The following is a 23,954-nucleotide window of genomic DNA, read 5'->3' on the forward strand; positions in this document are numbered from 1 at the left end:
CCGTTGTCTACACTGGGAAGCATGGGGCTGGAAGAGGAAGAAGAAGGCTGTTTTCTGTGGACTGATTCAGTGACACAGGATCTAACTTAGCAAAGCTATGTTAAAATATCCTCAGAGTACCCTACACTCCCAAAATTTGTCAAACAAATTGTGAAGTCTCATCTGCACCGTAGTTTCTTCTCTTGTTCTTCTCTCCTGTGCTTGATTCTCTGGCACTATAACTATCACCATTACCTTAGTTTTCTACTATCTTTCCTTTTTCTGTTCCTTGGAGGGTCCGTTTTTTATGTTCAAAGTGCTTTGGGCATCTGTTACAAAAAAAAAAAAAAAAAAGAAAAGAAAAAGATGTTTTGCAACAACAGAAAGTCAAAGAAAAGTATGAATTATTTTTTTTTGCTTCAAATTGTTTTCTGATCATCCTTTGCTTAGTCCCAACCCCCTCAGCGAAAGAAGTAAAAAAAAATAAATTAAAATAACCACTTCCTTGCACAAGTCTTGTGCGGTAGCCTGAGCCTACACAGTCCCCCTCTCTCTCTCTCTCTCGCTCTCTTCTAGCTGTCAAGGAGCATCAGTTCCGGGGGGAGGGGCCGCCGCCCGGCCGAACCTGCTTCGCGGCTTTCACGTCCAAAAAAGGGAAAAGGGCGGAGCTCGGAGAGGGAGGGGGGGGGCAGGGGGCGGGGTTCGCGGCTTATTTACTTTACAGAGAAAAGGAAAAGCTGCCAACGAGACTTGGTTTGAATCCTGAGCCGAGAAGCGCCAGCCGGAGATTGACGTAAATCAGGGCCGTGGGAGCCCGGGGGGGGGGCTTTGTTTTCGCTCAGGCTCTGGAGTTGCCTCAGATCTGGCTTTGGCGGGAATGAGAGCTGCAGCCAGAGGATTTTCGCTGTCACTGGGGGAGTGAAAGCTTTTAGCGGCAGCGTGAGCACACGGCAGCCTTCGGCATCCTGCGGACCGTCCGCGCCTCTTTATGTACATAGTGCAGACAATGAGGGTGAGGAATTTCTGCGCCTTGGCTACTTACCTTGATGGCTTTGCATTGAGAAGGAAATAATGCTGAAAGTGTGTGTGTGTGTGTGTGCATGGGCAAGCGACAAGGAGCCTTGAAGCGCAAACATGTTGTTTAAAACGGCGGAGCCCACCCTAGAAGAAAACCGAAAGAATAGCATTTAAGTGACTTTATTACAAAGATTGAGCTTGGATTGAAGGGGATTTTAATGTTCATTTCAGCTTCCGAGCAAGCGGATGGGATTTTTTTTTTAGGAAACTTCAGCGAAGTGTCTGTTACCAGTCGGTGGGGTGCGTGTCTTGGGCATTGCGGATCTAGGAGAGCGTATTTGCTGGTTTCGCGGGGGTGACTGTGTTTGGATATCAGATGCACGGCAGCTCATCTCACCTGTCCCACAGGGAGGGAGAGGGAGGGGAGACCTCAGGTGTATTTTGCACCTTTCGAACCCAGGCGTGATCATTTCCCCCCCACCCAGGTTATACTTCTCGGGGGAGCCGCAGGTCAGACGCCTTGGAACTGGACCTGTAATTTACTCCTGAAAAAGACAGAATCCATTCGAGCTCGGCGGTAATGATAACTCAGATCCCCCCAGCCCAGACATCAAGCGAGTGCTTACATCACGAGCAGCTTTAGAGATTAATGTCTTTCCCCCCACAGCAGATAACTTCCTTTCTCACAGCACTTCCTTCTACTGCCAATAGCGACTGGCATTACAAGCGGGAGGCAGCGTTGTGGGGCAAAGGGGGCCTGTCAGATCGCTTCCTTGGAGTAAAGTGTCGGGGGACTGAGGGGCTGATAACCCAGTACAGTAACAAACACAAATCCTCTCTTACACCAAAGCGAGATTGGCAAACAGGAACAAAAAGGTCATAGATCCATTTTTCGGCGAAGGAAAGTTTCCCCCTCCGATTTGTAAAGTATAGCAGTTAGTTGCTGCGTATTTGTTTCCTTTCAGTGTCTTATCGTGTAATTGTGTTAGCTGTATGACAGGATGGAATAGAAAGTGAACAATTTTTTTTTTTTTTAAAGGAATGATTGGGAGGGGGGGAGGCTGTGCGCGTTTGTTGCACGGGGAAGTTGCTTACAATGAAGTTTGCTCTCTCCTTGTGGAGGAAGCAGGTGTGAAGGAAGGCTGAGGGATGTCAGATGAGTCACCCAATAAGTCCTGCTGCTCAAAGGATTATAAAAACAGGTGTTTTTGTTGAGGAGGTGCTCAGGATAGGAACTTCAGGATCCACGACCATTAAGTTGAATGTGGCTGGTTCCTGCTGCTCAGAGGCGATAGGGTTACTTGCGGTCAGTTTGCAGGAGAGCACATTATCTTTCCCTGGCTGGGAAATTCGATCCCCTACAGTCACCTCTTCCCGGCAACACTGCCTTGGGAGAACCCGATCTTGTCAGATCTTGGAAGCTAGGGCCTGGGCACTGAGAAAGCATTGTGGAAGACCAGCTGTTGTGATGCCAAACCACCACCACCACCGTACTCTGCCAGCAGGGTCGGTCACCGTGGCGGGGACCACGATAGCCCAAGACTGTGACCAATAAAATACTCTCTCCGCTACAGTCATCTCTATTTGCCTAATAAAAGTTTTAGAGGAGAGACTTCCCATTCGCACTCTCCAAAATCTAGAGATCTAGAGACAAAAGGAATACAGACTGGGTTTAAAAAAAAAAATAGGTCAAGTTGATGGGCTGTGAGAGAAAGGCAGGCCAAAGTATTTATTGTTGTAAGTCCTCATTGCCATCCTGATAAGACAGTGCCTATTTTCCAGTGGTTCGAGCCTGACTGCATGCTCTTTAAGGCAGGACAGACAGAACGCATCACTGTAAAGTTTGCATCCGTACCTCCCCCCCGAAATAAAAGGCTTCTGCTTGTGTGCTTCGGGCGAATGACACACTTTGTAAACTGCATCCCTGGGAAGTGCCGTTCGTTGTTATGTTGTGTGTGTGTTTTTGTAATTCCTGCGGCACTGATTCAGATTGCATTTGGTATGCATGATTATACATCCCGTGATTAGATATAGAATGTTGTCATGTGAAGAAGTGAAATGTAATTCACCGCTGTTGTTTTTGAAATCATATTGTGCAACCCAATGGTAATTCAACAGCTACAATGAGTTACTTTCATTAGAAGGTGTTTTTTTTGTTTTGTTTTTCAAAAAATGCATAATTTTGATAGTATCCATCCTGTAATGCCTGATCTTTAGCCAAGTAAGAGGTTGCTTCTTCTGACTTGACAATGTGTGCGCCTTCTCTCCTGACAGGAAGGTTTTACTTACATCTTGTCCCCATAAATACCTGGAGACAGGATAATGTGCTCGATGGAAGTTGAGTCTGACCCAGTATGTTTTCTAAATGTTTAGCAAAAAATATTAAGTAGTGTTTCTGTAGAGGATAAGATTTCCATTAATTCCCGACAGCTTTTGTGCAAAGCCGGGGCTCGACAGAAAACACAATTACAACTGAAATGTGATCTTCATATTGTTATGGAAACCCCGCACTATTCTAGAATGCGTAGGGATATTTAGAGACCACCATATTTAAAAACTGGCACGTATCTCCTAAAATGAAATTTGTAAAGTCTGGGATCTATTTATAAGACTTGCCTCACCCACTATGTAGATTTTTGTACTGGACCAGACCTGCTTGGGGTGCCATAATCTATAGGGAGCATGGATGTGGGTATAGGAAAGAGACATTGCATTCACATCTGCTGATACACTAGCTGGAATTCTGGTGGAAATATCTCTGGCTGCTCTGACTTTGCCACTGAGAGGCAAACGGGCTGATGTGTGGTCCTGCTCCTGCTGTGCAGTGAAAGGTCCTTGCGCTCAGAAGCCTGTTGTAATCTTATTGAATCTCTGCCAGGTAAACAAGTGCAGGGGGAGGAGCCCAGGGAGTGTGTGGAGTCTCTTTACAACACAAATGAAACCTCAAGTAGTATGTTATCCAGCACAGGTGACTGAGCAGACAGCCCTGCCTCTTCTGTGGGCTGCTGACCGCTGTTAGTGGCAGAAGTGGACTGCAGGTAGCTCTCCCCTACAGACAGGCCGATGCAGAAAGGTGCCTTCAGGCCAACGCACAGATTTGCCTGCATGGGAATACTCATTTTGTGAGTATTAACCTTATTGCTGATTCAAGGAGTCTTATACTCACAAAATGAGAGTGCTACGTACTACTTAGTGCCCTCGCATGGAAAACCCATGCAAATGAGGGCATTAAGCAGCACTCCCCAATACAGAGAGGTGCATTGGTCTTAGTGCTGGAATCTTAACTCCAGGGTCAGAGATGGAGTTAAGTTTTCAGTGCTGCTTAAAACCCTCTAAAAAAAAGGACAATGTCTGGACTTTACCAGGCTTACCGCTGCCACTTAACTAGATAAATATGGACTTATCTGCCTGAGTGGCGGTGGCTGCAGCGATGCCCCGACTAACAGGACTGTGAGAGATGCTGCACTCTCCCCCTTTCCTGAGTTAAAATGTATTTGCATGGCATTAGCTTACAGCATCTGGAGTAAAAAAAAAAAAAATAATAATAATCTGGACGTTAAAAATGTGCGCTGAAAACCAGTGCAGAGTTTCTTAATGCCCAGATTACTGCATCATAGAGATAGCACCACAGGGAGCTGGCAGCAATCTGACTGACATGTTTAGTCTACATATATAGCCATGAGGGGATTGAAAGGCATGGCTCCAAGGGCTGCATTTTGCCCAACTTTGAGGGCTGATGTAATAAGATGTGAGTACAAAACTGTGTGCTGAACTGCAGTGCACGTGTTCTTTACCCCTGCGCTAAAAAAACGTTAGCTAATAGTAAGCTAATGCATCTACAGGCCGATGCAACATCAGCACACATTAAAATGGGCGCTCATGATTGAACGCCTGCTCCAGTGACACTCACCGATCCACCTCTTTGGGCTGCCGCGGTAAAAAGGAGGCGCTAGGGGAAATTGTGCACCTCCTCGGCAGCGGGCACCCAGGAGAGGTGGCTGTCAACAGGTTAGGAAAACGGACGCTCATTAATTGAGCGTCCCTCTTCCTAACCTGACTGCCGGCACCCTTTTTAAAAAAAAAAAATTTATGGGACATTTCAAATTTTTTAGTTCCTCTGACTTAATATCACCATGATATTAATATCACCACGATATTAAGTCAGAGGATGTACAGAAAAGCAGTATTTTCTGCTTCTCTGTACACTTTTTGGGCTTCTCCAAAATTAACTCTTGCTTGGGGCAGGCGTTAATTATGGCGAGTAAAAATGTGCATGTCAGGCGCACATTTTTTTTTTTTTTGCATTAAGGGGAATAGATAATGATGAGCACTATTACCTACGCGTGTGTTTTGGACGCATCGGGACTTGTTTTGCATCGGGGGGGTTATGGACACGCATCCCATCGCGCGTTGAGTTGTGAGCTGCGGCCAGCACACGGTACTGCATCAGCCTGCTGAAGTTTACAAAAAAAGGGCTCTAACTCAAAAACGTGCTTTGTATGCATTAACCATGTTTTCGGAACATAAAGCATGATCTGTGCAGAAAGCATGTTTTTTTTTTTGATGCATAAACATGATTGATGTGCAGAAATCCCGAGTCCAGGACCCCCCCCACACCACCCACACTCCAGGTTCAGCCCCGTAGACTAACCCTAGCCCCCCAGCAATGTGGGTTAAGTGTACTCCACCTCTGACTGGTAGTTAATTTCCCAGCAGTAAGAAAACATGAGTTAAACCTGGGCACATCTGTGCATTGGGAGTAATGGCTAATCCCTTGATTACCATGGGGTTTGCATGAAGCAGTATTAATCTGTGCACACAGTTTTTTGGGGGTTTTTTGTATGCAAGGCTAATCTGGTTGCATTGGGAGTAAAGGTGCACATGCACGTAGGTGAGCACACCTTTATTACATCGGGACCTCGGTTATGTAAAATGTCATCATAACCAGCCTCGAAAACAAGAATTCTGGAGGGAAGAGCTGGGTGTTCCTTCTGCAGAACAAATGACGTCTCAGAGCAGACTTTCCCTAGAGGGGACTGGCAAGGTACCATTCTGTTTGCTTGTAGTTCTGAGCTGCAAATAGCAACAAACTGTTTTGTTTTCTAAGGGCGAACCTGAGTTGCAGCCTTGGCCTTTGTTTTAAACAGTAGTTGGTAGGGATAATCTCCATGTTATGTCAGCTGGTTAAAAAAAAAAAAAAAAGATCTGTTCCTTGACTTCTCTGTAGGTTTGCTATTGCAGGAATTTCATATTAAAAGCCAAATAAAAAATTGTTGCTTCCCAAAACTGGATAGAATGTAGCACAGGATTGAATTGGTACTGTAACAATGCCCTGATGTTAACTGATTGAAATATTCAACCTGATAAATATTCTGTCTGGAAGAAAAGCCATGAGCTTTACCCCAGGAGATGTTAGCTACGAACAAGTCTCCTCTCTGTGAGAAATTATCAATTTATTATAAACTAAATTGGAATTGTGCCCTGGGCTCCCAGCCGAATTGTTTTATCACTGGAATAAATGTGACTTTACTATTCAGAATTTTCATCTCTACTGCTTCTCTTAAAAAAAACAAAAATGACAAAATCACTCAAACTCCGGTAAGATGTCATTCAGGCCCGATTTAGTAAGCCCCCCTCCCTCCAGGATAATGCTTTTTCTGGATTGCAGATCCTCTTTGCTTTACCCCTGGCCTTCAGTTCCAGACCCAGTATTGATGGGGGATTATTGAAGATCTCCTAGTCTTCATGCCATGGACAGAAAAGGTTCTAGCTTGGAGAGGCATCCCAACTGAATGCAGCAGCACAGCACCCATTACTCAGCAAAGAGATAACGAGGTTCCACGTTACTTAAGACCAAGACGAGTCCGGCTAGTTCCTAAAATTACAACATGTACTAGAAGTTGGTTTCCCTTCAGGATTATATTTAGCACTCACATCATTCAGTGAGAGAGATTAGCACATCGTTATTCATTCTTCTCTTCTGAGCACACATTCCTCAGATGGGTACAGACACAAACCCAGTTATATAATGGGGTTCACCAAATAATGTACTTTGATGAGCAGTCCCTTACTTGCCTTGTCAGGACAGGTGGAGCCTCCAAGCAGTTTTGTGGTGACTGGGAACCCATTCTGTTTCCCTGTAGCTTTCGGATGTACAGTATAGAGCAACCTAATGCTTTTCTTTTCTTCACGTCTACATTGCATTATATATATTTTTTTTTGCATGTAGTCTTCAACACTGATTTGCTGTCAGTTGGGAGGTATGACTGCTGGCTGAAAGAAAGTGCCTGAGTTTAATGTGTTCCTTAAGCTTCTCGCTTTGGTTTGCAGTTTCGTTACTTTACCCGTCGGTGTTTACTAGCCCCTTCAGTTGTGGAAACAGAGTGCATTCCAGAAGTGATGCATCTTGACTCTTGTAGGCGACAAAAGGGGGCAGCATTACACATCAGGCACCAGCCTACCAAATGTGCATGTGGGCATTCGTTTCAGAGAAAAGCACTCAGCGGTTGCCAGCAAGAAGGACTGGAAATAACAAAATGGACAGTTTAGTAAGCCAGCCCTTTTTCCTTCGAGACCTGATGGGAAAGCAAGCTCTTTCTTGGTTTCACAGTGTCTCGTAACTGTTATCCTGGTACATTTTACAGTTATGATGCTTGTTCAGCTGGATTACGGTCGCTGAATGAGAGAGCTAACTTTCTAAATGTCTGTTGAAGCTCCTTTAGAAAACATAAGATTTGCCTTGCATGTCTCTGCATTAATTCAGTCCTGGAAAGCTGGAGCGGGGAGCAAGTAGTCTTTTTACTTCTTACCTGTTACTGTGCTGGCTCCATCCCTAACCCTGCCCCTTACAAAAAGGGTTCCAGGACTTTTAACAGAAATACTTCAGGGCCTCAGTAGTTGGCTAACTACAGTATTAGTTACATCACCCGATAGCCATTCAGACACCTAATTCAATTAGTCAGTTTACTAAAGTCATTTTCAAATTTATGACGGCACCTTACCAAATCAAAGATATTTCTACAACAGTGTATTGTAGCCCTGATCTTGTAATTTTGCTTGCTCTTTTCAAGTCATGTCCTCGGTACTGTTCAATAAGTCCCTGGGGGCCCTAAGAGGCCAGATGCCAGGGCAGTAGCCTTGCTAATTTTGGTAGCTATTTACAGGGCCAGTGCATGGGTATTAGCACCCCTAGGTAAATCATCAGCTTTGTATAATGCCCCCTCCCCCCCCCCCAAAAAAAAAAAAGCTATAATTATCCCATCAATACCCTTCCCAGAATGATCTTGTAAAAACACATAATTTGACTTCCTACTTTTAAATATTTAAAATGTATATTTATTTATAAATGTGTGTATATATAGAGAGAGATAATGAAGTTCAAATTCAGCCATTCAACCGCTGGCAAGTTAGGAAAGCTATTTGGATGATATTATCCAGCAAATCTAGCCAGGATATTCAGTTGTGCAGGCATGCTGATGAATGTACCTGGCTATCTTAAAGTTAGCCAGATAAGTTTATCTGGCAAACTTTAGGTTTGTTCTTTGCTTTAACTAAAGTTATCTGACTACTTTAGCTGGATAACACTGAGCATCGGGGCTATTCATCTAACTTAGCAGAATAACAGCGCTTCATCCCAGAATGCCCTTAGACCATCCCTGACTAGCCAAATAGCTTCTTATCCTGCAAAAAGTTATCTGCCTATGTCAGGAGTGTCAGATTGGCAGGATTTTTAAATCATAGCATTTGTCTGGCTAAATGCCAAACTCAACTCGACATGTTTCAGAAATCAAGTCACAATGTCTGAATATGTCATCTGTGATTTATGGGATAGATTGCAAAAAAAAAAATAAAAAAAATCAAGAAATGTATACATTTTTAAATGAAAAGAAATCCATACCTGATTGGCTGAAAGGATGTTAGTGTATATTGTGTGTCTGTGGGTGTGCATAACCCTTCCTCATCCCTCTGCCAGATAGCCAAGTTTATTTGAATTGTTGACTTCAGGCAGATGGGGAAGGAGATAGCATTCACCTTCTCCTTGTGCAATCCCTAGCTGTCAACCTCTTGCTCACATCCTCAGCATTCACCCACTTTCATGCAACCTACCCGAGTATTGGCCTCTTCCCCCATCTCTCCTCACTTTTACCCCTCTCATACTGCCCAGATTTGTATTCCCTTATCACCAGAGGCTAGATTGGGGAACAGAGTAGGTTCTTTTCTTCTCTGTTGTCTGCTGCAGGCTCACCCTCTCCCTTCCTGTTCCCTACACAGGACAGGGGGAGAGGAAAACTGACACAGAGAGGGGCTGAATTAGGGAGCAGAGTAGCTCTTTTTAAATCTGCTCTGTGCTCTGCCCACTTCAGTCACACCCTTTCCCATCTAGCCACGTGGGCAACCCCCCTGCTTCTCAGCTGCTGTGGTGGCCCATGGCAGCCTGGCTCTGTGTCTTTCCAACTTTCTTGCAGCACTGTCTTAGAGCAAGCTGAACTGAAGTAGCCCCTAAACCGTTTCATTTCAGACCTTGTTCTGATACAGTGGCTTGTCTATATTTCCTTGAACATACAACATAGACTGCATCTGGCAGTACAGGATGTGTGTTAGTCTAAAAGTTTGTAATTATTTGGTACCGCACATTCCCCTTGGTGCATTTATGCGACAATCATGCAGTCACTTCTGGGGCCAAGATCAAATGCACTAGCTTGTGTGCTGCATGCTGACAGCTGCTGAGATGGAAAAATAAAATGAATTTCCTATTCGTAGATTGATAAACTGAGGCCTAGGGAGATAGGGACTCGTTGAAGGTCTCATATAGTTGGTGAAGAAAGTGGGATAGGAAACCAGGAATCCTTAATCCATGCTCTGTACTCAGCTTCTTTTTTCTTGATTGTAATATTATACAGTACGATAAATCAGGATGTAGATCACTCATTTGCCTTTATTGCCTTCTACATGACCGTGTTATTGCTAGAAGTCACTCTCCCAAAAAAATATGCGATACTACAAAACACCAAACATGCTAAATAAAAAGTTTGCCATATTATTCCATAGCTTTTTCCCATTCCAATCATTGTCATTAATATATGAACAACTTTTAAGAGCCACACATCTTAACAAGTGATCGCGTGCTTTAACTAGCAGAAGTGCTATGTTTTGCATCACAATTCTCATTCTTAGGACTGAGCAATCTCTTACAAGCACAAGAGACCCTAAAGAGGCAGCACATCATGGTTATGCAGGACAAGATGTAAAAAAACCATCTCAAAACAGGTTTATATAAGCTGTATGGCTTATAGAAAATGTGCATTTTCTGTACTTTACACAAATACTCAATGCCTTATTGATATATAATACTTCAGAATTCCGAGTCTGTGAGAAATTGTCTCGGAATGGTGATTTTACTAAAATACACAATCCCATCGTGGTGCACTGAAAAATTCAAACTTTTGTACAGGAGTTATCTAACAATATCTTCATCTCTTTACTACAGGAAACTATGCCCCAGACTCCAATATTTCCCAGCATGCTTGGTTCCAGTTGTAGTGGCCAGGTGCAGCCAGATATGGGGGAGAGATGTGGCGACCTGGTTTATCAGGATGGGAGTCTGGTCTCTGGATCATTGGAGGCATTAATCGAGCGCCTTGTGCCAACTGTGGACTATTATCCAGATGTAAGTAACCTATTTGTTAGCCCACTGCTGTAAAACAAAATCAGCACATGCATTATTGTCTACGTTTAGATCCTTTAAATTTGTGATAAATGATACCGAATTAGATTCATAATGTGTGCACAGTCATTCTGCGCAAACTGGTGTGATAACACCTAACCTAAATCCAGCAATGTTTACTCTTTCAGTTCAGTTCCTGTTAGATTTTCTGAATATGAAGCAATGAGAAATGGTCTCAGTAGTGTTTCTGGAAGCTGCTGTTTCCTAATGCAGCCCAGATTAGTTATTAACTGTTTTCTATCCTTGGTAAGTAGATCAGGTCAGCTATAATTCTGATACGTGTTTTATGTATCCTTTAGTCAGACTGACCCAAAAGACAAAGAGTTTAATCAAATTAATCTCCCTTGGCGCTCTCTTGACTGGTTACCGCTGGCTATAGTCCTGGTTTCTGCAATAACATTTTGTACAGAGGCAATATTTTCTGATCACAGTTTTGCTCTTCAGAGCTACAAGCTACCTCAGGTGATAAAACTAAGGCTTGGTCTTTATTTTAGGCAAGGACAGAATTTGATGTATGATATTTGGCTATCTCTCCTTATTTTCTGGACGTTGGATCTTTGAAGTAACAATTAAACGTCTTGTTTTCGGTGAGGTCAAAAATACTGTATTTTTAATATAGGCTTAGCAGCCTAATGCTGCTGATCTTCACTGAAACTTCTGCAGGGCCAGAGTGGTGTAGTGGTTGGATTGAAATTGCATTAGGGATTCTTTTAGCTTTAGGTTCACATCCAACCCAGAGCAGCCGGGATCAAAAGGGTTTTTAAACCGGGGGGGGGGGGGGGGGGCAACCTTCTGCCCCAGCGGCAGTGCTGTGCGTTAGATTCCCAGGTCAGCTCTTTCACCCCCCTGGCTATCTCCCCCTCCCCCCCAGGCCCAGCCGGGATGCTGCAGAGGCAGCGCTCGTAGCCCCCTGGAGGGGGTGCATCGGCAACACCCAGTGACGTGATTTAGGTCCCGTGATCGCAGGGTTCTGAAAGGAGCCCCCGCTGAATGGCGCCCGACTGAGGAGAGTCACTGCAGTGACTTGATTAAAGCAAGCAGGGAGGGGATATGGCGGGAATATATCCAAGTAGTTGTGAGTGAAGGTTCATGGCGCCTTGATTCCAATTGGCCTGGAAGCCCAAAGAAGCAGCTCCTCCCACCCTGAAAAAGCTCTTCAACAACTGATAGAACCATGGCCCCCCTGACTTTAAAAAAAACAACTCAAAACATGGCTATTTAGCCAAGCTTTTCCCCATGCGGATGATCATTCCTCCGTTTAAAGACTGAAATATCCTGACCACTCCAAATAATCATCTCTCCTCTTTTGTATATCCGCTCTCCCTCACCCTCCTAAGACATCTGTTATCTCTCATAACCGATCTCCTTTAATGCCCCTGACCAGGGCACTCCTACATTCGGTCTGGACTTTTTACAGCTCCTTTCCAGAGTTGACGACAGCTCAATGTATGCCCCAATTTCATTTATAAATATTTATTATTTGTTTGTTTGCTATTATTGTCTGTTAATTTATTGTTATCATCTAATGTTTATCGTTATGACGCTTCTCTTGAATGTTGTTTTAACAATTTGTATTTAACCCAGATTTTATCTTATTGGACCCAAGTTCCATTTTATCCCCTGTTCCATGTAATGCTCTCATGCAACTTCCATTTTTCATGTAAACCGACGTGATATGTACCTGGTACATGAACGCCGGTATAGAAAAATTCAAAAAGAAAGAAAGAAAGAAAGAAATATTTTGTGGTCAGCAGTTTTAGCCTGAGGAGATTTGGACTGATACCACGTTTATAATCAGTGGCAGCATCACATCACAATAGATATTGATAGTGGAGAGAGAGAAGCCAAGGATCGATCAGGAAGCGAGGCTGAAAGACCTTTCCCTCTTTAGTTCCAGTTACTCCAGAAAAGATTTGTAGCACCGCTGGCAGGGGGAAGGCTCATTGTTCATCAAATCGACAGGCTCGAGAAAGTGCTGCTGTCGACATTCCTGTTCTGTTATTTATTTTATTGTATCTTTATAAGAATCTTATAGACTCCTGCCTCAAATAAATTGTTCGGTGCGGGTAACAGGAATCGTGCGCAGTGTACATAAAAACTCTCAAATGTTCTTTAAAACCTAAAAGCATTGCATCTTCGGTTCATCTGTCCAGTGAGCTGCTGATGAGTTGGTGGATTTTATGCGAGCCGAAGCCGGGAGATGTGTGCGTGTCTTGGGCCGGCGGGCGCCGCGCGGATTTAAGAGAGAGCGTATCTCCCGGTACGTGCACAAATCCAAAAGTTAAAGGGGTGGGGCATGGTCTGGGTGGGGCGAGGGCTTGTCGGGGAAAGACCAAGCGATGTGCACGTTATTACTTGGGTGCGCAAACACACGCTGGGGGTCCCCAGTGTGTAACTTTGCTTCTGCTATTGCTGGCGTGCAAAAATTAAAAAAAAAAAAATCAGGGCTCATCCGTAGGGAATGTGATTCGGCCGAACCTTTCGGTTTGGCCTTCGTTTATTGGCCAAACCGAAATCGGTTCAGGCCGATTTTTTTTTTTTTTTCAGCCGCCCCGATTTTCGGGGTTAGCGCGCGCTTCGTTTTTCGGGGTGGCCCAACCAGGACGAATGCACATCCCTACTCGTCAGTGGGGTTTTAAGGGTCTGGTCTAATGGGGGAGAAGGCAGCCTTTAAAACTAGGAGGGTTAGGAAGTCTTCTCCCTACACTGAGCGAACTGGGAAATGGCCCGCACCCCTTATAAAATTCCCCCCACATACGCGGTAGACGCGGCATTTGCGCGCGTCTATATAGAATTGAGCGCACGTGTATGTGTGTACAGCTGATTTTTATATGTGCTTTTGTTATAAAATCACCCTGTTCATGTGTGCACACACACGCGGGTCTTAACATTTTATCTCAAGGGCTTCCGCGCTGCGAACTTCTTTACCGGCGTAAATTTCAAAATATCTGGAGGTATTCAGCCTCTGTCATTTTTCTCATGTTCCTGAAAAACATTTTGTGGTGGCTTAGGGTGGGGATATTTGACTCTGTCTGCATTCACTTACTCCCATATACATATTGCAGCTCTCCAACAGAGACCATGCTAGCGTTTTAAGTAGTAGGAGAGTTGTTCCCCTTGTTAAGTTCAGGACATTACAGTTGCTTTATGTTTTTGACAACTAAGTTGAAAACATTTTCAAGTCTTCCATTTTATGAATCTGTTTTCCCATCCGGTATGCAGCTGGAATAACCACACTTGGCATCATTTTGTTTGTATCTGGTGCCATCTCTTTTGCATCTTAAATTGCCATTTCAAAGCACTTTCAGACTTGTATTTCTCTTTGGTTTTTTTTCTTCAGTTAAAATTATTTTTTGAGATACAACCTGCTGAATTTAATACTAATTTACAAAAATATCCTGGTATTCTCTTTTGACTGGATGAAGAGTATTGCTCCCAAAAGCTAGTCAAGAAATGTATTAAGTTAGTCCAATAAAAACAGATTACCTTATCTTTTTTTGTTGGCCTTTATTTCTGTGTGTTGAAGTGAACTGATACAGCAAGCCCTCACCTTTATCCAAATTGCCCTGAAATAGACTAAAGCAAAACGTCTCCACAGCCATTTAGAGCCACGGATCATGAAATGCCAACCAATAATACCCATAGAAGCCTACGTCCAGCCATGGGTGGTGCCCCTGGATTGGAAGCAATCAGATTTTGGATTTGGTCTGATTGGGTTTTTTTGACAGCTGACACTGCATGCAAGCTTCTGTTGACACAAACTGAGCCTACAAATCCAAATTGCTCTGAAATGAGAACTACCAAAAGAGAAAAAGTAATCAAACATTTCTTATTAACCCTGAGTTTTGTGGTTATACCATTCTAACAGCTCAGGACATTGCTTCTCTCAATCACTGCCTGCCTGTATCAGTGAGTCTCCATCATTCAGTAACCAAATCTCTGCTTGTCGCATTGCTGCAACTGCAGTTTTTAAAAAGAAGTTAGTGTGTATTTGGTATGGAAAGGCTGTCATTTGAACATATATAAACTAGGACTCTAAAAGCAACTTGGAGGCACAGCCTTGTGGTTAGTGCCCTGGTTATAACCCAAGGAAACCAGTGTTCAGATCCCTCTGCTGGAAAATAAATCAAATGCGAACGATATGCAGATTAAGTAGCTCCTATTTTCCTAGGAATGTGTTTAGAGAGACTGCGTCTGTGAGAGGCATTTGCACCCAACAAGCACAATGCCCTCCTTTCAATGTTGTGAGCTTCCATGTTTATAAAGAGATCTCCGCCTTACCACCAACTGTCCGGTAAAGAGGAATTTCAGCGTCTCCTGGCCGTGGAAGGGAAATTCCAGTCCCTGTCCCTCTTGGATCGGCACATGCACACAACGACCTTGGCTTGCCTTCTGTTTGGGGGACAAGCACGCGCTGAGGGCCTTTCTCAAGCTCTTGTTTATCCAGGCATGCAGGCTTGTTTCTTTCCATGGACAATGCCTTGCTGGAGACGGCGCTTCTGGAGGTTAGGAATGGAATGTACCCTTCTGCTGCTATCGTGTCTGAGTAAGCGTTCCAGTAAATATTCCCCAAGCAGGAAGATCCAGCGTTGAGCAGCTGAAGCACGAGGAGCCCCTCTCCTCTCACCCCCAAACATTCCTTTCTTCCTGTTTTTTTTTTTCTTAAGACGCTGCATTCTTGTGCTGTAAATTAAGTCTTCTGCCTTTAGTTTTTGATCTTTTTTTCTAAAGATGCTGCTTAGCAACCATTTTAAGCACGAAAGCTATTCACCACCTCCTTTTTCTCTTGTAATGCACAAACCTTTTTTTTTTTATGTTGGGATAAGTCAAAATGCTGAGATTTGTTTTCCTTTGCTTCCCAGCACCCAACAACTGATTTTGTCAGATGCACAGTGGATGGGCCCCAACTCAGCATCATCTACAGAAGTTTCGGTACTTTTATTGTTTGTTTTTGAACATTTTCCTCTTGTGGTTGCATATTTCAGTCTTAAAATGGAGATGGTGGTTGTGGCCCACTCTAAGAACCTTTTTTTTGCTACAAATAAAATCCTGCTGGTGCCCCCTTCTTCATGTCTCAGTGAAATGTTTCTGGTGCACACGTGACGTACTGTACTTCCAAAGGAGATATGGCTATCACGCATGCAGCTCATCTGAATTTCCAGAAGGGAACATTCACGTACCAAGCAAAGATCTTTCGCCCATGAACTGGAAGAAGATTATGTGAGAATTACTTTTTAATAGAGTACCAGCCATAAGAAGCTGAATTATCTCATACGCAAAAGAGCGTGACTTAGCCCAATTGGGGGAAGGATGTTAAAGGCAATATGGGACAGCTGACGATGCAACCCTCTGGTACTTGCCTAATAGATAAATGCAGTTTTGTTATTGTCTCTCACCCAGTCAACCTCCACTCACATAGTACCTGTACCTATCTCAGGATAAAAATAATTCAGATACATGAGTAAATTATTCTGAAAAGGCCTTCTGGTTCTGTGTTTAATAAACCCAAAGATCTTGAAACAAAACAATGTTTATCACATGTTGTTGTGCCGTCACTCATCTAGTGGGATGTGTTAGAATGTCAAAGCATTGGGAGATACTTGACTTGTTTTCTGAGTTTCTAACCACAGACATTTATTCTGACATGGCCGATTCAAGGGTACAAAAGCTACACAGTGAGAGGTGGATTATGAGGAAATTCAACCATGCATGTGTTCTACAACAACAAACCACTTTCTCAGGCTGGGATTCTGGATTGTCAGCACTGATGTCAGGCTGAAGGGGTTTTTTTGTTTTTTTTATCCAGCAGTTGTCTGTGTTGCTTTTCAGAGCACTTTTGAGTGGCAACTGGGAACTTGCCTGGCTGCAGTTGACTGTGCATTCTTGTCAGTGAAAGGCATTGTGGCTTTGTTCCCTCAAAAAATGGTGTAAAAGTTATGGTTCATGTCCTGCCAGCAAATTATGCGTCTGAGTTTCCGTAATGGATTGCTAGAACAGCAGCACCACTTGCAGATGTTTTGGTGGGAATATGCTTGGGTAAAGTAATCAAGCTGTGGTTACTCTATCTCTTTCTGCTCCTATGCAGGGTGTGTAGGTTTTCTTCAGTAATTGGGTTTCAAAGTTGATGGTTCAAATAAACTTGAATGAAAAAATTAAAAATAATTAGAGCCCACTCTTTGGTTGGAATTTTAAATCTACAGGCAGCTACAAACTGTATGTTTGCTGACTGCGTTACCAGCAATTAAAGCAGAATTGTATATTGCTTCAATTTCAACTTGGGGGAAATCCATTTTGAATGTAGTGCTATTTAATTTCCCTAGCATAGCTCCAGTGTCGGCTGGGGAATATCGTAGGAATCTCTTTGCACAATAGTACTTCGAGCCTGTCCAGTTTTTGCTGTGCCTTTAACCTGGCTATGCTTTCAAAAGCTCCTAGTTATAACCTTTCTAGCTTAAGAAGCTCAGGTCTTTCTAATTACACGCACAATAAATGTGACCCAAACTACTAGGCAATGGGCAGGGCTTAGACTGTGCCAAACACAGAAAACGGTTTATCAAGAAAAAAGCAAGCTCCTGCATCTGCTTCATCATAGGCTCAGCAGGAGGCACCCGAAGAAGATGCAAAACATACTTTATCCTTCTGAGGGCGTTCAGTGCCGGTTTGGCACGATGAAGGAGCACCGGTAGAGGATATTTCGGCACAGTCGGATTTCTTAATCTGTTAAATTAAAGTCTTCTGTAAGAGAGAGTTTTAAACTTTGAAAAATTAGTAAAGGCCAGACTACTTAAAGATGGAAAAGCCCTCGTGCAACTTTCCATAGATGTGAAACCAGTTTTGTGTGTAGTTTGACAAAGCTGAAGGTGGTTTGTTTTTCAGTATTAAACCTGATTTGGTGAAAACATTTCAGGGGGACTATAGGGATCCATATTCAATCACTGTCCACATAGCAGAGTCACTGCCTGATTCACTAAGGCTTTTCTCCCATTCTGTATCTGTGGGAAAATACCTTGATGAGTCAGGCCCTTAGCCAGATAAATGTATCTTGCTAACTTTGGAGGTATATTCAATAATGCAGCCACACTACTGAATATAGTTGGCTGTCTTAAATTAGCCGAAGAACTTTTATATGACCAATCTTAGGACAGGTTATCCAGCTAACTCTGAATATCGGAGTTAGTTATCTGGCTAACGTAAATCACCCCCAAGAATGCCCCTAAGTTATCCAGATAATATGTATCCGGATAAGTGCCCAAATATTTATTTAGCCAGATAACTTAGTGAGTTATCTGTCTAAATGCCTCGGAAAAAGGACCTCATGTTATCTCCCTTTTCCCTGTCTACTGCTCTCCAACCTGCTGATGAGGAGCAGAACAGAAATAACAGGGGAGGTCAGTACAGACCTTTATCCCCCATCTGCTTTTCTTCCTTAATTTCAAAAGCCGAAGAGCCACGCCATTCACAGCTCTTGAGGGGCTAGGGGAGTCTCAGCCACCAGCTTCTGCATACGAGCAACACCTAGTGGCAAGGTTCAAGGTTCTGACCCAGGGCTGCCGCTGCTGCGCTGACTGGACTACTAAATAGAAGGGGGAAAGGGCTAAACATGAGGGGAAATCCTGGGTAGTTGCAAATGAACGCTCTCGGTGCTGTAGGCCCTACTAGAGGCCAGGACACACTGAGATGGAAACTCAAATGAGCAGCTGGAAACCACTGGAACAACTCCCCCATGCCTGCCCTCTCCCCCCAAAAAACAATGCTGCTTATTATTGGACAGATTTTGGCAGCCTATCATGAGGACGTGCAGTGTCTAAAAATGCATTTTTCTTTACCTCGCAGCAATTACATCCAAGTGTTAAGAGTCTCCTTTAAGAGGCCCTTTGCCTTTTGACCTAAAAGGAATGATAAGGTTTTCACCAAATAGTGTGAAGCAAATGTCAAACAGCAGATAAAGCGGTGTGGAAGGTTTGTGCCGGAATTATTTGGAGCTGGAAGGTGCTGTGTTTTTAGGAGACCATGCAGGGCCCCGAGCTGGAAACATGCAGTATGTGCTGCGTATACTTTAGGAAACAGAAAACAGAAGTTGGTAAACCCACCCCACACAGAGGGAAAAGAGAAAATGTTGCAGGACCTAATTGGTATCACATGGAAGTTAACGGCAGCCAAGAGACATGGCCCAGATTGTGGGAAAAAGCATGGAAAGCAAAGCCCTAGTGAAAGAGAGAAACTGCTGGGGTTTGAAAGGCAGAAGGCAGTCGTTCAAATTTTGCAGCAAAGATGGACTTGTTCAAACGCAGGCTGGCACAGGAACTGCTTTTCAAGCGTGCGCCTACATGCACGCTCTTCTCTTCCCAAAATACATCATCTCTGTGCTTGATGACCATTTCTGCATGTTTTTGGCAAAAAAAAAAAAAATACCTTTGCATCTCCTAATGACGTTTCTAATCCTCTTCAAATATGACACTCTGTCTTCTTTTCAGCTTGGTGTGGTGGGTTTACAAAGAGCTGCGAGTCGTGGGTCTCTAGGCCTGGTAGCATACTTCTCTGGGGTGTCATTAGTAGTCCTGGGAAATATCCAGTTTGTTTCCCACTGCTCTGCCATCCTTAACTCTTTTTATTATTGTCAGTAAAAGCCATTAACACATTTGCATGTCAGTGGGAATAAAGACTTAGATTGATTCTGGGGTTTGGTTTTTTTTTTGGGGTGGGGGTGTTTGTTTTTTGTTTTTTTTTATAGTGACCAACCAAACAATTGGGTCAAACATGGATTCAAGCAAATACTTTGTGCTGATGGACCTGTAATGCACCCACTCCCAGATACATTTATTTAGAGCATTTAATATCTAGACTTCCACTTTACAGGCTCACAGTGGATTACATAAGCAAAACATAAAATTACTATGTAACAAAAACAACTAAACTAAAATCAAGATCAATATAACAAACATAATATAAAAGATAAAATAACAAAATAGTGTCCATAAAGTATTAACAGTATCTCAAAATGTAACATTTCATAGCTGCTATATCTGATATTCTTCTATTGTATGCCTTAGGCAGAAGATCTTTATTGACAGCTTGCATGGGTTTCTGTCTGATGAATTAGCGAATCTTTGTGGCGGTGAATATTTACACTAGTTTGTATGCAGATGTTGACAAAAAAAGCTTGTCATTCCTGCCTCCCACTGAGACATGTAACTATTTCCCTTTCGTGTTTCTGCTTGCTTTTCCCAGAGAACCTACATCTTTACTTTCCTGCTGAGCTCTCGTGTCTTTATCCACCCTGGTGAGCTCCTGGCTAAAGTGGGGCAGATCTGTGTCAGACAGAAACAGCAGCTTGAGACTGGCACGGAAGCGGAAAAGGTAACTGAGCACATTCAGCAATTTCCATATCTTTGATTACTGTGCATCTTCTCATGTAGTCATCTGTGTTTCTACAATAAAGGCTTGGCTGCACTTTCTCTAAAATGCCATTTCATCATCATCATCCTCTTTTTTTTTTTTTTTTTTTCTTTTATTTATGTCATGCTTTTCCAGCTAAAGAGTTCCAAAGTAGGCAAAAGTTGACATTCACAGTGAAAAATTTACTTTTGTAGCAGTTTTCAAAACCCCATTTCTCAATTGCATATATAGTAGCACTTAATGCGGGTAAATGTCTTCTGAAAATTACTGCGATGGTATGTTACATTTACATTTTCCTTGGAAAATTACCTCCACAGTATTTAAGAATACCAAAGCTGGGTAGTGGCTAATATTTACATTTACAGACTCCTGGGAATAAGCTCACAAGTGAGAAGCTCAAATTTACAATTTACAAAGTAGCTTAGGTACAGCACCACAGAGAGCATCGGTCATGGTATAGGAGGCGATGTCCTTTCGTGGATTACAAACTGGTTAAAAGACAGGAAGCAGAGAGTAGGATTAAATGGTCAATGTTCTCAGTGGAAAAGGGTAAACAGTGGAGTGCCTCAGGGATCTGTACTTAGACTGGTGCTTTTCAATATATATATAAATGATCTGGAAAGGAATACGACGAGAGAGATTAAATCAGTAATTAAATCACAAGCGGATTGTGATACATTACAGGAGGTCCTTGCAAGACTGGAAGATTGGGCATCCAAATGGCAGATGAAATTTAATGTGGACAAGTGCAAGGTGTTGCATATAGGGAAAAATAACCCTTGCTGTAGTTACACGATGTTAGGTTCCATATTAGGAGCTACCACCCAGGAAAAAGATCTAGGCATCATAGTGGTTAATACTTTAAAATCGTCGGCTCAGTGTGCTGCAGCAGTCAAAAAAGCAAACAGAATGTTAGGAATTATTAGGAAGGGAATGGTTAATAAAACGGAAAATGTCATAATGCCTCTATATCGCTCCATGGTGAGACCGCACCTTGAATACTGTGCACCATTCTGGTCACCGCATCTCAAAAAAGATATAGTTGTGATGGAGAAGGTACAGAGAAAGGCAACCAAAATGATAAAGGGGATGGAACAGTTCCCCTATGAGGAAAGGCTGAAGAGGTTAAGGCTGTTCAGCTTGGAGAAGAGACGGCTGAGGGGGGATATGATAGAGGTCTTTAAGATCATGAGAGGTCTTAAACGAGTAGATGTGAATCGGTTGTTTACACTTTCGAATAATAGAAGGACTGGGGGCATTCCATGAAGTTAGCAAGTAGCACATTTAAGACTAATCGAAGAAAATTCTTTTTCACTCAACTCACAATAAAGCTCTGGAATTTGTTGCCAGAGGATGTGGTTAGTGCAGTTAGTGCAGCTGGGTTCAAAAAAGGTTTGGATAATTTCTTGGAGGAGAAGTCCATTAACGGCTATTAATCAAGTTTACTTAGGGGCAGATTTTCAAAGGGGTACGCACATAAGATACGCGCGTAACCTCCGAAAAGCTGCCCCTTCCACCCCCTGCGCATGCCGGGCCTATGTTGCATAGGCTCGGCGACGCGCGCAAGCCCCGGGACATGCCTGCCTGCCTTGGGCAGGCGTAACTTTTGAAATAAAGGTAGGGGGGAAATTAGTTAGGGCCGGGGGGGTAGGTTAGTTAGGGGAAGGAAAGGGAAGGTGGGGGCGCCGGAAAGGAAGTTCCCTCCGAGGCCGCTCCGATTTCGGAGCGGCCTCGGAGGGAACGGAGGCAGGATGCGTGGCTTGGCGTGCGCAGGCTGCCGATTTTGCACAGCCTTGCGCGTGCTGACCCCGGATTTTAAAAGATACGCGCGGCTACGCCGCTTGCACGAACAAAAGTACGCACGTGCGTTACGAGAACAAAAGTACACTCGCGCGTGATTTTTTAAAATCTGCCCCTTGGGGAATAGCTGCTGCTATTAATTGCATCAGTAGCATGGGATCTTCTTAGTGTTTGGGTAATTGCCAGGTTCTTGTGGCCTGGTTTGGCCTCTGTTGGAAACAGGATGCTGGGCTTGATGGACCCTTGGTCTGACCCAGCATGGCAATTTCTTATGTTCTTATGCCCTGTCAAACCGGGGAGCCAGATAACGGTTAGCAGTAGCCATTTCCAGTCTTATCCTCCCCTAGCTTTCCTTCCACTTCATTTGAAATGGATTATTTTGGGAGTTTCGGATGCATTTGGGGTGATCTGTACACTAAAGCAGAAAAGAATGTACAGTTGACCTCAAATACATTTAAAGCTGCATAGGAAATGAATTTGAAACCAGCTTGAGAGAGAGTTTAAAGGGCTGTGCTGTATTTTATTCAGCCAAGAAGGTAGCACTGTGTTTCTGAATACTGGGTTTTATCATGTTTTGATTGTAATGTTGTTTGTTCTGTTCTATGTCTTGAGCACTTTGGCGGTAAGATGTGTTAAAAATAAAATGTTATGAATTCACGTGCCTTTCTCCTTCAGCATTATTAATTCAGATGTTTTTTTACTTTTTCCATCACTTCCTGAAATAAGGTGTCTGAATCACTCATCTCATATATTGTATTCCCCCTGTAGCCCTTGTCTATTTTTAGATTTAATAATTGAACTATTACAAGTGTCTAAAGTAATGTTCCGATGAGACCGATGATGGGAACCTTCTGTTGATATTTGTTGTCAGGGCCTTGTGCTTTACAGGGCAAATTTGTGTCTTGCATCCCTTTCCCCTCATGGTGGTAACGAGTTGAAAAAGCAATTGGGTACTCTAGGAAGTGATGTGATGTGTTCGTCATCAGAATAGGATTGTGACACTGCGAAGAGGATAAAATACGCATGCGAGAAGATTCCATGAGCCTAAAGCTTTCACCAGCTTCTATCTCCAGGGCGAGTAATCCAGGGACAGTGGTTAACGCTTGCTTTCAAAACCATCTACTATTCTCTTTAGAAATGGTCCACAACTAATTTGACATAGCAACCAAAATCCTTTAAAATTTCTTTTGTTCCGGCTCTTGAAACTTTAAAGATTCTTATGATAAATTAAATATACGTTATGTTCTGTTTCTGGAACAATAAACGAAGGTGGTAGAGCGCCTAATGAAAGCGTCCCGGCTGTGTGTTCTGCATATAAATGGAATGAAGTGGACGAGCTTTGCCATGGAGCCTGAACTTGATGTACACTGGGATATTTTGGGAGGTCACAGAAGTCCTCCACAGAATGCAGCTCTCACGGGTTCCAAAATATCTGTGTGCCTCCCCTCCAAATTCTGTTTCTATCTGGTAACATTTAGAGAGCAGGACTGTGACACAGCAGCTTCTGCGTCTTGGAATAGGCTGAAGGGGTTAATAGGTGGCGTGCAATACCTCCTGCCCTTTGCATATTTTTGCCAATTTCAGCCTCCATAAATCTTACAATGAAAGTTCATTCCACATACTTGACTTTGTGTAATGGGTCTGCACTTCAGTCATGTTACCAATTCACGATGCTATTAATAGCATCAGCCAACACCTTCCAATTACGTTTTTCTGCATAGAATAAATAACAGCGGGTGTGAAGAGTTAAACAAAGGCTCAAACCAGTTTTTATATTATTTGCAAAACAAATTGGCCCAAAAAAAGACTGGCTGATTATCTGTCTAAGTAGCGTGTGAGTGATAGCTCTGGCGGCAAGCCATGTTTTGAGGTCATGTACCACAATACTTATCATTCCTGCTGCTTGGACGTCACTAGCTAGTAGCGCAGTTCTGTCAAGAGCATCCTGAGAATGAGAGACTGGATGGAAAGTTAATTCTCCATGTTGGTTGAAGCACATTCCTTGAGTCTTTACTGCAAGCCTTTAAGGAGAAAGGCA

The 23,954-nt window shown here is 43.2% G+C and overlaps 1 protein-coding gene across 2 annotated transcripts in view; it reads left to right on the forward strand.

Moving 5' to 3' along the window:
* The first annotated feature begins 715 nt into the window (after window positions 1–715).
* The window catches only part of RASGEF1A (RasGEF domain family member 1A), a 47,712-nt gene continuing 24,473 nt past the window's right edge, over window positions 716–23,954 (forward strand). The window contains exons 1-3 of one of the 2 annotated variants that reach the window (XM_029609469.1): window positions 716–991; window positions 10,484–10,663; window positions 19,949–20,077. In XM_029609469.1, coding sequence (XP_029465329.1) covers window positions 968–991; window positions 10,484–10,663; window positions 19,949–20,077 — 333 coding nt within the window. In that variant the 5' untranslated portion in view covers window positions 716–967. Of the gene's footprint in view, window positions 992–3,968; window positions 4,119–10,483; window positions 10,664–19,948; window positions 20,078–23,954 lie in introns of those variants that run through there. The other variant, XM_029609470.1, reaches the window with a different exon arrangement.

This window comes from Rhinatrema bivittatum, chromosome 7, assembly GCF_901001135.1.
Source record: "Rhinatrema bivittatum chromosome 7, aRhiBiv1.1, whole genome shotgun sequence".
NCBI lineage: Eukaryota > Metazoa > Chordata > Amphibia > Gymnophiona > Rhinatrematidae > Rhinatrema > Rhinatrema bivittatum.